Source organism: Rhodamnia argentea, chromosome 1 (genome assembly GCF_020921035.1).
Source record: "Rhodamnia argentea isolate NSW1041297 chromosome 1, ASM2092103v1, whole genome shotgun sequence".
Taxonomy (NCBI): domain Eukaryota; kingdom Viridiplantae; phylum Streptophyta; class Magnoliopsida; order Myrtales; family Myrtaceae; genus Rhodamnia; species Rhodamnia argentea.
Window position 1 is genome coordinate 27,303,285 of NC_063150.1, and position 13,999 is coordinate 27,317,283.

A 13,999-nucleotide genomic window follows, 5' to 3' on the forward strand; every position below is an offset into this window, starting at 1 on the left:
CATCTCTTTCTTTGGAGAGATCGTCACGCTCGTTATCCCTCCTCGCGAAAAGGTCGGAAAGGTCGATCGCATGTCGCCAAAACTCACATAGTTCGCGAGAGGATCTACCCATTCCGCCAAGAGTACCCGCTAGTTTCAAGTAGTTGCTACATTCTGTTGGAATGCTCGTGATCGCAGCCATGGCACGGACGAACTCGTTAAATCTTCTTCCCGCTTCACAGGGGAGAGCAAGTTCATCTCTGCTGTGACCGAATTCCCGCCGAATGTCAAAAGTTTTTTAACCGCCGGAAATGTGATTGAACATGACATGTAGACATGGATTATTTGCATGGGTAACTCTAAAAATCCGGAAGTCAATTTGAGTTCTGCCAGATAGAACTGGCAATGATAATCCCTTTAGGATTTCTGTATCTGCAGAATAGTAAACCTCCTAGCCACAAGGATGTCGTTAACATACAGAAACAAACATAGATCAAAATATAAAGGAAAATGCATCTTGTGAGGCTACGCAAAGTAAAGTGATCACAAAGCTTGATTGTATTCCTCGTATGAGTATATTGTAAATAGTATAAAGGATCAAGTCTATCCTTCATTGGCACAAAACCAAAAGGTTACATCTTTCTCTACAGAAATTTGCATTGCAGCAATGCCCTCGGTCGACAGATGGACCCAGGACGAACAGAGAAAACTAGAAAGATCAAGCGTATCTCGAGTTTCACTTTGAAGCTTGTTGCCTCAGTGGTGAGGCTTATAGGCACACACTCAATTCCCACAATGAATGCCTAAGGACCGGAATTTCCCATTTCGGGGAAAGAATCGGATATAAATAACAAGCACGTGTAGAATCCGGGTGGGTATGCTATTGACTGCAGAAGCTTTTCGCAGTTATTTGCAAGGGAAGGTGGATGACTAGATGGGTTTTGCTTTATCTTTGAAGGTTGGCCATGTCTTATTTAAAACCTAGACTACGGTACGGCCCTATGAGCAGAGAGATGACCTAAGAGCTACAAAGAAATAATGTCACCTATCTGATGAATTGCTCATAAGAAAATTGTGACGGTTCTCACTTCGTGGAAGGTCGGCCAAAGAGAGGAGCCAGAGAAGTCCTGCTACAATTCTTTTAGCCAGTGCTATGACCCTCTTTGGAGTTGCAGCTAGCTGGATTTGCGGAACTCAGATCATGCATTTGGGAGGGCGCAGGCCCACTACTTGGACGTGCTGACCCAACCGATGTAACCGACATGCTCGTCATTGAAGATGATCTTGTGGGCAGAGAATCATCTGTGGGTCCGAAGATGATTTCGGCCCTCGACTCTGGAGATGAGTATGACGGAACGAGCATTCCGAAGGAATACCCAGCAGGGAAGGGAGTGATGGGCATGTCTCCGAGAGAAGACGCCGAGGGACTGTAGCCGAGAGGCGCAAACGAGTGATCAAATTTGCATGCAAGACCAAATTTGCATTCTCCACGTGCAAAGTGCATGCAAGGAGGTGCGCCCTGCAAAAGAAACAGCTACATAAGTTCACCGTTGCAAGTACTGTAGATACGCAACTTTTAGAGCCATAAGCACAATGACAAGTAATAGCAGTGAATGAACAAAATGGCACATACACAGTACATATTACAGATGCAGCTTGATCGGAACTCACGGGAGCAAAAAGATAAAAGATAATTAGCAATTGGTCACACTAGACAAGAAGCAAAAGAAAAATGGCAGAAAAAAGAAGAATAATGTCAAATAGCCGTGGCCTGCAGCTTATTCCACAATTAGCAACCTGGGTGGAAAACCCAGATAAACCATAACAATCAAGACATTTCCGCAAAATATAGTACCCGATGTGTTTTGATTGTTGCATCCTTTCCACTAATCAGTACAAAAAGATCTACAAAGATATCAAAGACAACGTTCAAAATAGTAGCCATGGTTTATTGTGAGAATAATACCTAATCATATGCTATCAAAATAGGAGTACCTATCCCAGCTCCTAAACAAAAGAAACAGCAATTTTGGACAACGATTACCATAGCCCTTGAAATATTGGTTACATAAAGTAATTTACAGCATCTTCTTAATTGCAACTGCAGCTGAGCCAGTGACTTTGAATGGAAGATCATCAAACAGTTTAAACCTTTCAAATGTCCTCATCGCCTAAGAATCACAAATTAGACATTGAAAAGGTGAAGAACATTATATTTTTCGGTAGCGTTAGCACCTTCAACAGCACTTGACAAATTCATAAGGAGCATACATCTATAACTGTTACAAAAACTAGCAAGTCAATTACATATTTCTTGCAGCAAGCATCTCCCATACTCAATGTCATATAACACGATAACGTGTAACTGGTCATATATAATTTACTTCATATTGTCCATTTGCCACACAGAAATAAGAACATGGCATATTGTCCACAAGTATACAGCGGAAACAATTCCATCATCTTTAGCTCCCTAGGCATCCGCACTTCAATGAACAGTTCAAACAGTTTCAAAAGGCCAAAAGAGTCGACCAGGGCAAAATATGTGATCCAAAACTACCCATCTTTATCTGAAGCATAATTCATTTTGAAATGTCATTTGATGGTTGAGCATACCTCTTAATAAGTCAATGCAGCAATATTTCATAATTGAACATGCAGCAAAAACCCATGGGAACAAGAAACGATTTAAAGCTACACTTAAACACACTATATGGTTCACAGAATGTTTTTGTAGTTACTAGAGGAAGACCATTATATCCATCTTATTCCATACAAAATTTATTAGTTTAGAGCTCAAAGCATCTAGCATATTAAGTTACAGATCCAACTAGAAATAGGTAGACCAAGAATTGCCCTAAGGCCAAAGAAAACTGTGCAACAGGAATTCCTCTTTCAGACTTGTACATATGTTTTCTTTTCCTCCCTCTCCTTTTTGTATAGCTAACTTGGCAAATCTGTATGCACTAATTCAATGCCCACAATTCCTCTTTCAGAAAGAAACTTAATGAATCATCCAGAAGACTTGATTCACCATTAGCCACAACTGTTCTCAATCTTGAATATAACTATGTCCATACTTCTCATAGAAATCTCAGCTAAGACAGAAAGCAGGAATGAGATTCTTACCGGACGAATTGGCAGACCAGTGGGGCTAAGAACAATATTTACATTCAACGCATTCATGTCCTGTGGATGATGGTATTTACATGACGATCCATATTTACAGTCCCCTGTTTTCATGTAATGCTGGCATTCAGGTTGCCCGGGTCTTTCTGGAAATGATTGCTCTCTCCGGCCATTGACTGAGGGGCCAAGAGACGAAGGCGAAGGTTGATAAGGCCATGGAAAAGCCGGTGCAGAAGGAGACAACTGCGTTACCCCATAAACAGAACTTGATCCTGAACCAGCTTGAGGACTGGAAGAGGCTAATGGACTCACAGGTGCCTAAGCAAGCGAGATAACTGATTAAAATGTGCTTAGATCTTGACATAAGTGAGAGAAAAATGGATTTCATCAACCAACCTGATAAGGATTCCAGCTTGGAAATGGAACCATGCTCGGAGAAACCAGCATAGGACCATAAGGGCCTTGAACATATGAGGGAACCAAAGGAGACCTGGCCATGACTAACCCGTACTGCTGCGATGGTGGGACAGATGGTGATTGCACTGCTGGATACGATGAAGGCGCAGCTACAGGGATAGGTGCTGGTGCAACTTGAAGTGGCGGTGATGGGGTATGAACGTGTATGCCCGCTGGTTGTGGATGGTGAAATTTACATGTTGCACCGAACTTGCATTGTCCAGTTTTCACGTAGTAGGAACACTCTTTTTCACCCTGCCATACAATCGTGGATGCTGTTCAGTGAGCATGAGAGTAAATCCAGCTCATGTGAGAACTAGGATCTTAAGCTGCATTCAAATACAGACCGGACGAAAGGGGTAACCATAGTAATTTAGCGGTGCAGGACTACTGGAACCAGCCCCATGCCTGGGATGGTGGTACTTACAGGACGCACCGAACTTGCACGTACCCGTCCTCATATAGAACTGCAAAAACAAAATATAATCTATGTCAGACATGAGAAGAAGAAGAAGAAGAAGAAGAAAGGCTGTTGGAACAAGACCAAGAAATATCATTCAACATTGTAAACGCATGAGCTGAAAGAGTTTCAACATTGTTCCTAGTGAAAACTAAGTTGTGCAACATTAAACAAGTGAAATGATCGTATATGAATACCTGGCAGATCGGCTGGCCTGCTCGCTCTGGGAACTCTGCTCCACCAGCTCTTGTCACTCCTATGACCTGCGCAGGATTCGACATCTGCATTTCAATAGCAACAATCACCAAACCTATAAGGGTCATCACCTCTGTACGAAGCCATATAGATCTTCTAACAATGCTTTGATCACTTTCAAATCCATCGCCAATAAAATCAAATTTAGTAAGTTGGACAAAAATGGACAATCCCACCTTATCAATTATAGTAATAACCCCAAACTACAAGATCGCCCCCAAAGTGGCTTCACAAAGCCACGTGATCACGTCGGAAAGCCGAAAATCAGAGCTGAAAGACAATAAATGGCAACAAAAAGCAAATTCCAAACAGAGTTACCGGGCTCCGATCACGGGGATGATTGAACCGACACCTCGCGCCGTACCCGCAATAACCAGTCCTGAGGTAGTAGATACAATCGGCTTCATCGGGCCTCTCCGGGTAAGCCGGGTCGGATTCGCCGCCGCCCCCCACTTCCAGCTCCCACATAGGCCCTGCATTTTTGTCGCAATCGAGGATCAAACCCCCATTTCCCATCCTCCCAACGCACTCATACCCCGATCACAAAAATCCAAACTTTTTCCCTCTCTCACCCTCCCTCCGAGACCCGAAATGCAGAGCGGAGACAGAGCTCACCTTCGAGGCCCGTCTCGGCCCCCGAGTCGTCGGGCCACTCCGGCGAAGGATCCGACCGCGTGCCCTCGTGGGCCCCAGTGTACCCATCCATTGTACGGACACGAAGGACGATCTTCAAGAAACCAGACCCAGCAGAGAGAGAGACAGAGAGAGAGAGAGAGAAATACGGCACTAAGTGGCACAAGTGCTCCTCAGCTGGCTCGAGAAATGGGTTCCGATCAAATGGTTCCGATCAAACGGGTGGCCTTTAAATTCCCCTCCCCCCCTCTCTCTCTCTCTCTCTCCAAGAATTACTGTTTTTCACACGCAGACAGACCCGCAGAGAGAGACCCAGAGAGACAATACGGAAAGAGACAGAGAGGAGAGAGGGATTGGCTGGTTCTGTGCTCTGCTTCAGCCTTCAGCTTCTCTCCTCAAGCACACAAGGACTGTGCCCTCTCCCCCTCCTTTGGTGGTTCTGGTTTTGGTTTTTGTGGGTTCCTCTCTCTCTCTCTCTCTCTCTCTCTCATCACTCTGATGCTGTGTTTGCCCCCCCTTCAGTTTTTTCATGAGTCTTTTCCGGGGTTTCCCTTTTTTCCTTCGAAGGCCCCCCCACACCCTTCCTTCGTTTTTTATTATCTTTCCACACTCGTGCGCGCGTGGGGAGTTGGGGTGGCGGGGGACGTGGCGGTGGTTTACGTACGCGCCAAATTTTAGGAGGCGTTTCCTAAAAAAAAATTAAAAAATAAAAAAAAAGTTAGCAGTAGACCTGCTGGATCGGTTATTATTACTTTATCGAAATTTTGCTTCTCTCTTTTTGGTTTTTCTAACGAACGAGTCTGTGAGTTAGAACTGGTAACCAACGAGCTGTTGGGGTGTTCTGGTTGGGGGCGGGGGTTGGGGGTTCTCGTGGAATGTCGGAAATGGCCTTGTCTTCTGGCTGCGTGTCCGAAGATCTGGGCCCGATATTTGGACAGATCCGTCATTTCGCCGATGAGGGTCGCGGCCCCGTAGTGTAAAGGGGAATAGGGATCTGTCTTCCTTTTCAGGAAAGATGGTATTTCTCTTCTTTCTTTCTTTCCTTTTTTTTTTTTGTCAAAAGGAAAGATTGTATTAATGGCATAGTCATTGTGTATTTTTGTGGTAGAGTGCTTCTCAAGTTACTCCCAACTCAGGGTAATTTTCTTTTCCGCGTGTGCGCAACATGGATCGAACACTCGTGATCTTGTGAAACACCGGTCGAAAACTGGATTCGGCTCGGTATATTAACGCATTCTCTCGGGGTCACTTGAGGAGCACAAATTTAGAGCGCGTTTGCTCGAGTGAAACAAATTTCCTCAAATCAATTCTCCGGATTTTCACGCATTTGGTTTGCTTAAAATGATTTAACAACTAAAATTTTACTTACGGTCAAAGAAAATATGCATGATTAAAGTTCGGAAGACAAACTCCCTAACTAGAAAAGCGGGAAAACATTTTCTTGAAATTTTTTTCCATAAAGCATTTAATTTTATCGCAAAGTTTTTTTCCCAAAGCAAGCACACTTTATTAATCTTTAATAATTATTAACGTGGGGCATTGCTAGATCTTATGACAGTTGGTCAGGAGTTTAAAGAGTCCGAATATGTTATTCATATAAAAAGAAATTAGACAACTTTTGATCAGCTCAACTTAGCCAAGCCTCTGACCAAAAAAAAAAAAATATATATTAGGAAAAAAAATACATGGATGCTAAATCCAAATCGCCAATGTTAAAACTCTGCTCTCTCCTTCCTCAACCCTTAGCTTGGCAACGCACCCGTCGACCACTGCCCTCGCAAGAACTATAGACAAGAGTACACAAGAGTCTTGCCTCAACATCGACTCTAGGGGGTAAGCAAGATGAACCGATTGAATTAGGTGGTTTGGTCCAGTTCTCAATTTCATAAAATTAGAATCGGTGAATTTCAATCCGATTTCCAGTTACCACCCCGACTCGACCGACTATTTTTCATTTATTTATTTTGTTACTTGAATATAAACTTAATTATCCACCGGTTATTTTTTAGTTTTTAAATGTAAATTTAATTTTAATTATATATTAAAATTAAAATTCGTGTTGCTCGCCTCTACTAATAATCCAGCGGTTTCATTGAAACGCATAGTTCGGTCCGATACGGTTCCCGGTTCTTAGAGGGGATTGGACCGGACCAGAAACTAATTGCTCCCGATCGACTCGACCTCTCTTTCTTTTTTTCGAGATTCAACGTCGTCGATGATGGAAGACCCTATATCCTATACGTATAATTAACAACAATGTAGAGAGGGAGCGACTTGGGTAGGGGTTTGGAGGCCATCGATGGTCGAAGACCCTATATCCTGTACGTGTGATTAACAACAATAGAGAGAGGGAGCGACTAGGGCAGGGGTTTGGGGGCAAATAAGGAGCAGGAAGAGTTGAACTAAGGTTCTCTTCCTTTAATGCTATGTGAGATTTTATAAGATCACCGTTGATTATTTTAAAAGCTTAAATGGTTTGATCAGGCATGGCTTATTATGTCAATATTCTAACAAATGGGATGGGGAAAAAGAAAAGTCAAGGAGCAAAAGGAGAAAATCTCGATCAATGAAAAATTACACATGCTAATACGTCTTTCGTTTACGATTAGTATGCAGAAGATGTCAAAATGGAGATATCATCTTCCACGTTCAGACCAAACCCACTAGAATTTTACTTTTAAGGGACAATTTGAAAACATTTTTAGAAAGGACGAAGTCTTGTTATGTGTTGGTGCTCGCAAGCCCTGCACTTCCCATTGCCAATCATATTTTTTTCTTTTCCGATGGCGGGGAATACCCTTTGTGTATTTTACGTTCAAAGAATCCCGGGATTGGGACGAGGCCTCAGACGAAGCAATTTAAGGATTTACTTAAGTCCGACAGAAGATGTCAAAATGGAGATATCTCGGTCTATCATCTTCCACGTTCAGACCGGAACAAAAATCAAATTTTCCATTAAATGAAAAGGACAACCTTTGAAAATATCGTTATGAAAGGATGAAGTCTTGTTACGTGACCACGGATGTTAAATAACTAACTGCATGATCTTTATGAAGGAAGCGCAAACGCATTTTTGGTTGAACGAGTATTATTTCAATTTCCTGAGCAAGACTCGTCAACGATAACTGTTGACCATCTCTATTAATTCGATTGCTTTACTACCGTCTGATCGATTGAATTTACAGTTTTTCATGACGTCCATATGGTGTTATGCATTTCTCAGTTAGCAGTAATTGACTCCTGCATAACTCGATGAAGGAAAATATCTCCGCTAATTAGATTAGTTTTCCTTTATTTCGTTATTTTTGACTGAAGACGTTTTCTGATTTTTGGAAGATTTCATGATAATAGAAAATACTTTCAAGGAAATCAATTTTCAGGAAAATAGTTAGTTTTCCTTAATTGGCCGGTTGCCGGCCGTAGCCGAGGCTAGGCGATCGGCGGAGAAAGAAAGAAAACGAAAAAAAAAAAATCATAAATAACAAATGAAAAATAAAAATATATAATAAAAATATTAGAAAAAATTTAGATGATTAATTTCGAAAAATATTTTCGCATCTTTGGATTTAGGAATTCGCTTTTCTAATTATATGCGTGAATTTTCCATTAACCGACAAGTGTTTTCCGTTTGACTTAATCATTTTCGCGAGCATAACGGATGAAAGTTCAGAAAATTAATTCTCAAAAAATACTTCCATTCGAACAAACACACTCTTCCAGAAATTTAAAGTGTAGGAATTAGATCGTAGAATGGAATCAAAAGATGAAAGACTCCTCTCCGAGCCCGTTCAGGGTTGAATTCTGGCAAAGGCCGAGTTCATTTCCTGTGCGATTTTAGGCTGTGGGTTCGATTGATAATGGGCCGTGATTTTAGACCCAAAGAGAAGCAAAGCTAACTACATACATAATACATTTAAGGAGCAAAGTGTAGGGAAAATCGTCTAAAATGTAATAAATCTATTGTATGGCGACCAATTCAGGCATAAATTTTTTAATTTGATCAATTTAATCCTAAATCTTATTGTTTAGCGATCAATTCAGTCATGAACTCTTCAGTTTGGCCAATTTAGTCTTAAACATTTTGATATGTTTTCATGTAATCCCATTGATTAATTCTGACATGAAATTGTTAAATAGTGGTCGTGCCACGTAGGAAGACCCTTGTCCATATTGTGATTTCTGATCGGATTAGTTGGAGGGACTATATTGAAAAATCATTAAAAGGTTTAGGACTAAATTAAAAAGTTTATGACTTAATTAGCCGTCGTATAGTAAAATAGGTTTATGACTTTTTGGAAACGATGGTCTCGGAAAAAGAAACATCAAAGTTAAAAATCCGTATCATTCATTACTACGCAAACCCACATAATTAAAAGATTTTCATAGAGCCAAAGCAAACACACATAATTAAAAGATTTTCACATAGCCAAATATAACTAAAACTACTAAGAAATCTAGGGAAAAATTATCTACAAAATTATAAATCTATTGTACTTTTGTCAATTTAGTCCTAAATCTTCAATTTTGAATCTATTTATTTTGCCGTTTTGGCGAGAAATTGCCGACGTGAACGTCATTCATCATACGTTGACACAACCAACGCCGACATGAATAATTTTTTATAACGTTTTAATATTTTGTAAACATTTTTATATTTCTCTGGTGAGCCAATTGCTTGTTTTGATTTTGAAATGTTCGGGAATAAGGAAGAACGAAGAAGATGATGAACAGTGAAGATGAAATCAAAAGGAAAGAAATGCTTTTGAATGTGTATGTCTCTGATCGTGTCGCGGAAATCAGCACATGATATGCACGTGCTCGCCGACGGGCGAAGATTTGGTTGGTCGGCGAGTTAGGCCCGAATTTAAAACGAAGTTCCTCTTGTACGACCTTTTGAGAAGGCGAGAGAGACTCGAAACTCTATTTGAAATTTGCCGGCTCGAGGCATGAGCCGATGTGGGCAAAAAACGACGACGCATAACCGGAGGGCGAGGAACAACATCTGGGTCGGTTCGTCGTCAAAATAGCAGAATCAAGATCGTCCTCGTGCCCCGTTCTCGCCGTCCGTCGCCGGATTCAAAGCCCATGCTCCGTCTCGCTCGCGAAGCCCTCCTTCGACTCGGGGCTTCTTCGGTTCCCTTTCCTCCACAACAAGCTCAAGCTCAAGCTCAAGCTCTCCGCCTACTGCTGCTCAGGCCGGTCTCGAGTTCCTCGAAGAAGGCGCACTCGTTCACGGTCTCTTACCTCATCAACTCTTGCGGGCTGTCTCCGGAATCCGCTCTCTCCGCCTCCAAGATCGTGCAATTCGCGAACCCATCGAGGCCAGATGCGGTCCTCGAGGTCTTCAGGAACCGAGGTTTGTCTCGGACTCAAATCTCGTGCGTGTTTAGGAGATACCCCAAGATGCTTGTCTCGAGCCCAGATATTCTCTTGACGAAGCTCGACTTCTTGCACTCTAGAGGCATTTCGGATCAAGAGCTGGTCAAACTCGTTGTTGCTCTTCCGGCGGTTCTGACCAGGAGCCTAGACAATCACTTGATACCCACTTTTGAATACATAAGCGGTTTGCTTCAATCCGATGCTAAGGCCCAAACATGCATCAAGAAGAATCCGAAGATTTTGTATAGTGACCCTAAAACGCTGCTTGTTCCTAGCATTGCGATTCTGAGGGGTTGTGGAGTGCCTGAGGTGAAGATTAGACGGTTAGTCCAGTTCCAGCCGGGCACGTTGTTAACATCGGAGGTGCGGTTCAACGAGGCGGTGAGTCGGGTGAAGGCGATGGGTTTCGATCCTTCGAGGACGAATTTCATACTGGCTTTGCAGGTAATCAGGGGAATGAACAAGTCGAAATGGAGGAGCAAGGTCGATGCTTTTGGCAAGTGGGGTTGGTCCGAGGACGACATTGTCTTTGCTTTTAGGAGGAATCCGTGGTGTATGTCGATGTCGGAGAGTAAAATCACAGGGGTGATGGACATCTTCGTGAATGAGATGGGGCTTGACCCTCTATACATGGCGCGGCATCCGACAATGATGATGATGAGCTTGCAGAAGCGAATTGTTCCTTGGTGTTTGGTGTTTCGTGTTCTGCTGTCTAAAGGTCTGATCAGGACGACGCGTAGCTTGAGTGGATTCCTCGGTGTGTCGGAAAAGTTGTTCCTGGAGAAGATTCTGACTGCTAATTTGGGGGAAGCACCCGAGTTGTTGGATCTGTATAATGAGAAGATCGGTCTTGCAAATGGTTCGGATGTACTAGTTCTACCATCCGAACTTTGGGTACTTTGTGAAACTGAATGATTCCGATGACCATGAAACCAATGGAAAAATACTCCTTTGTGAAAGCCCTTAACTAAAGATGGAAGCTTGGGCCTAGCGGGGACGTGCCTGGTTCTTCCTTCTCTCTGCATTCACTTACGTAGCTAGCTTGCTGATTTTGTAATTCCTTTAAGTTCACTTATATATGAGGAATAGCCCATTTCTAATCAGTTACTGATAGAGGAATTTTTTAACTGTGCCTGCAATTTAATGAAATGAAACAGAAGTGATCGGTGCCTGGCGGCATCTCTTAAATCAATGAGTTGAAACTTGTTTTCTGTACTGAAACAGAAGTGATCCACAGCATCTTTTAATGAGGATGTCACTGCGCATACTAGTCCATTGAATTTCTGATGTTTCGATGCGTCACTATTGAGGATTTTGCTGCGTTGAACACTTCCCTGATATCCTGAACCTGAAGTTACTTGTCCCTCGAGGCTATGGAGTCTCAAAGTGCAATTATGGGGAAACACAAGGTTTCTGAGATACAGATGTTGGTTTTCCTATGATGTCGTTTCATAGGAGGCTGGAGCTTTTTTCAACTGTTGTTTGCATAACACAATGTGTGCCGGATGCTATGGACCAGAGGAGAAGATAATGGCGGAAATGCTGCAACTGATTCATGTTCATCTATCTGGTCAGAGAAGTGAGAAAGGTTTCCTCTTTTCCCTTGTTAAGCTGCTGGAACATGCAGTGTAGAAAGCATCTGAATTATCCGCTGAGCAGTTGATAGAAGGATCACCCGGATTCCTCAGAGCTTTCAGACTATTCGTACTGGCGGGCGCTGCTAAGCATGTCCTGTTTTGTGACCACGTTGCTTGAAGATCAAATCATTTTAGCTGCTGAAGAGATAGGAAGACCCTTGAGGTGTCGAGGTTTCTCAATCTTCTCAACTGAAAGCTTTTTAAAGTGGGACTCCATTTGCTATGTTTCAATCCTGATATCTCGGGCTCCAGTCAACTCAGAGATATGTTCTACGATGCTATGGACCAATTGAAGTTACCCGCATTAATCATTTTGGATGCACGCCTGTCTTTGTAGCAGATGCTAAAAGAGGAGAAGCGCTATGCTATACAGCGCCGCAACTTATTCATCCATCTTGCGACGGAGCTGATTTTCCCAGCCCCCGTTCAAGCTTGTGCAGAAAATGTTGGTTCATCGGCTTCTGGACCCCTGTACTTACTAGACAACATTCCTGAAAACCAGTCTAAGAACCTCTAAGATAATAGACATGTAACTCTGTTTCATACCCACCAAGGCATGCGGATTCATTCACGAAGGTCCCAAATAACTCTGCTTATGCTCCAAATCACATTTCAAAAGATGGGCCTGAAACTCAAAATCCAACATCAGGCGCACTACGAAAGGGGTTTCCAAGTTCCATTCTACAATTTGTGACTTTGCAATAGCGGAGAAAAGCAGCAGAAGTTGTTTGCTTTGATTCAGTGCACTTACACCACTAGGAATAAGATCCAGGAGAAAATCCAAGGCAACACCCATCAAGTACCTCAGTCAGGCAAAGCAGTTCATCGCTCAAGGTTGTTTTTAATCTCAAGGGTGTATTCACCACAGGCACGTTCAATCTTCTTGTTGAAGTGCCCATTGCGGTCATTGATAGACCGTGCATCAATGACTTCTTTCTGTTGACAGAGCGCGATTCAATCTTCCAGGATCGGCTCTTTCTGCGTCAAAGCTCGTTGATTTTGAAGCCCCATCACGACCCCGATTCGGTCCCCAGATGACTCGAGGACCAAGATTCGGGATCCAAGATTCAGATAAGGTTTGGCCTTCTCATAGCATCGCAACAAAGTTACTCCTGTGATCGAAAGGCAGGTAAGAAATGGTTCCTAAGCTCCTGGGAAGAAACAAATAATCCGGGAAATGCAGCTATGAGTTCGGCTAGGTGAAGATTGGAGATGGCCCTATTGCAAAAGAAGTCAATTTTTAGTGGTGTGATTCCTGTTCGGTCTCGCGGGAGCTAGTTTGGGAAATTTTCTCAATGATGTTTGAGATTTGTCCTCGAGATAAAACTCCGTCGGGTTATTCTCCGATGATGTTTGAGATCGGGGTTCGAGAGAATCCTCAGTTTTTGTTTGTTGAGAGTATGTTGAATTGGAGGAAAGCCTCGCCTTTAGCTAAGCACGGTTTATCGAATGTCTCGGAAAATCTTGGTTTTGGAGAGGTTTGCGAGCGCTACGGTCTTTCACTTCGCTCCGTCAGTTATGATCGGTGGGATGGGATATCAAAGTTTACTCAGCAATTGAGAGGGACATCGTTTCAGACAACAAGAACGTATGTTATTGTCAAACTTGAAAGAAAATAATCTCGACAAATGACACTATGTAAGTGTCACTAACTCGATGCTGGACAGCCGGTGACGTGACTTTTATTAATCACTTGAATGTCATAATTTAAAAAAAAAAAAAAAGACACATTCGCTTCGGTGCCATTATTTTAGGGTGCGCATGATAACACTTTTGGAAGTGGATTTTTGATCTAGAAATGTTTCTGGAGCAAAAATTTGTTTGATAATGTAACTTTTGAAGCAGAAATTCATTTTATAATCCATTTTTGAAGTGAATTTTCATTTCTTAAGTTGTTTTTCCTCCAATTTGAGAAGTTAAAAAACATAGCTTTTCCAACTCAAGAAGTACTTTTCGCTTTAACTTCTTTTTATTACGCCTCACTCTCTTTTCTATCATGCCCACATCCGCCAAGCTTTGTCACCGTGGACCGTTGTCGGCCACCGCCCATCGCCGACCTCCATCGGCGGGC

The 13,999-nt window shown here is 42.5% G+C and overlaps 2 protein-coding genes and 1 long non-coding RNA gene across 3 annotated transcripts in view; 1 reads left to right on the forward strand and 2 right to left on the reverse strand.

The window, feature by feature from the left end:
* LOC125316742 overlaps positions 1-12,415 on the reverse strand; it is a 25,952-nt gene extending 13,537 nt beyond the window's left edge. Inside the window, exons 1-2 of the long non-coding RNA XR_007199827.1 lie at positions 12,404-12,415; positions 195-206 (exon numbers count right to left, since the gene is read on the reverse strand). This is a non-coding gene — a long non-coding RNA (uncharacterized LOC125316742). The remainder of the gene's footprint in view (positions 1-194; positions 207-12,403) is intronic.
* LOC115751761 (zinc finger CCCH domain-containing protein 58) lies at positions 514-5,419 on the reverse strand. Its single transcript, XM_030689744.2, has 7 exons — positions 4,895-5,419; positions 4,598-4,752; positions 4,222-4,287; positions 3,912-4,031; positions 3,505-3,819; positions 3,109-3,426; positions 514-1,498 (listed from the first exon to the last, which is right to left on the reverse strand). Exons 1-7 carry the CDS (start codon positions 4,983-4,985, stop codon positions 1,121-1,123), a joined length of 1,443 nt encoding a protein of 480 aa, XP_030545604.2. The 5' UTR covers positions 4,986-5,419; the 3' UTR covers positions 514-1,120.
* On the forward strand, positions 9,813-11,483 carry LOC115751789. Its single transcript, XM_048285905.1, has 2 exons — positions 9,813-11,149; positions 11,182-11,483. The coding sequence occupies exons 1-2, from the start codon at positions 9,998-10,000 to the stop codon at positions 11,194-11,196; spliced, it is 1,167 nt and encodes a 388-aa protein (XP_048141862.1). The 5' UTR covers positions 9,813-9,997; the 3' UTR covers positions 11,197-11,483.
* Positions 12,416-13,999: the final 1,584 nt, after the last annotated feature.

Excerpts from the sequence above, each read along its gene's own strand:
- LOC115751789 (XM_048285905.1), top strand. The coding sequence starts at position 9,998 with ATGCTCCGTCTCGCTCGCGAAGCCCTCCTTCGACTCGGGGCTTCTTCG.
- LOC115751761 (XM_030689744.2), bottom strand. The coding sequence starts at position 4,985 with ATGGATGGGTACACTGGGGCCCACGAGGGCACGCGGTCGGATCCTTCG. Across the intron at positions 4,288-4,597 it reads ATCCCCGTGATCGGAGCCCG|GTCATAGGAGTGACAAGAGC; the intron begins GTAACTCTGTTT and ends AATCCTGCGCAG. Across the intron at positions 4,032-4,221 it reads CAGGCCAGCCGATCTGCCAG|TTCTATATGAGGACGGGTAC; the intron begins GTATTCATATAC and ends TTGTTTTTGCAG.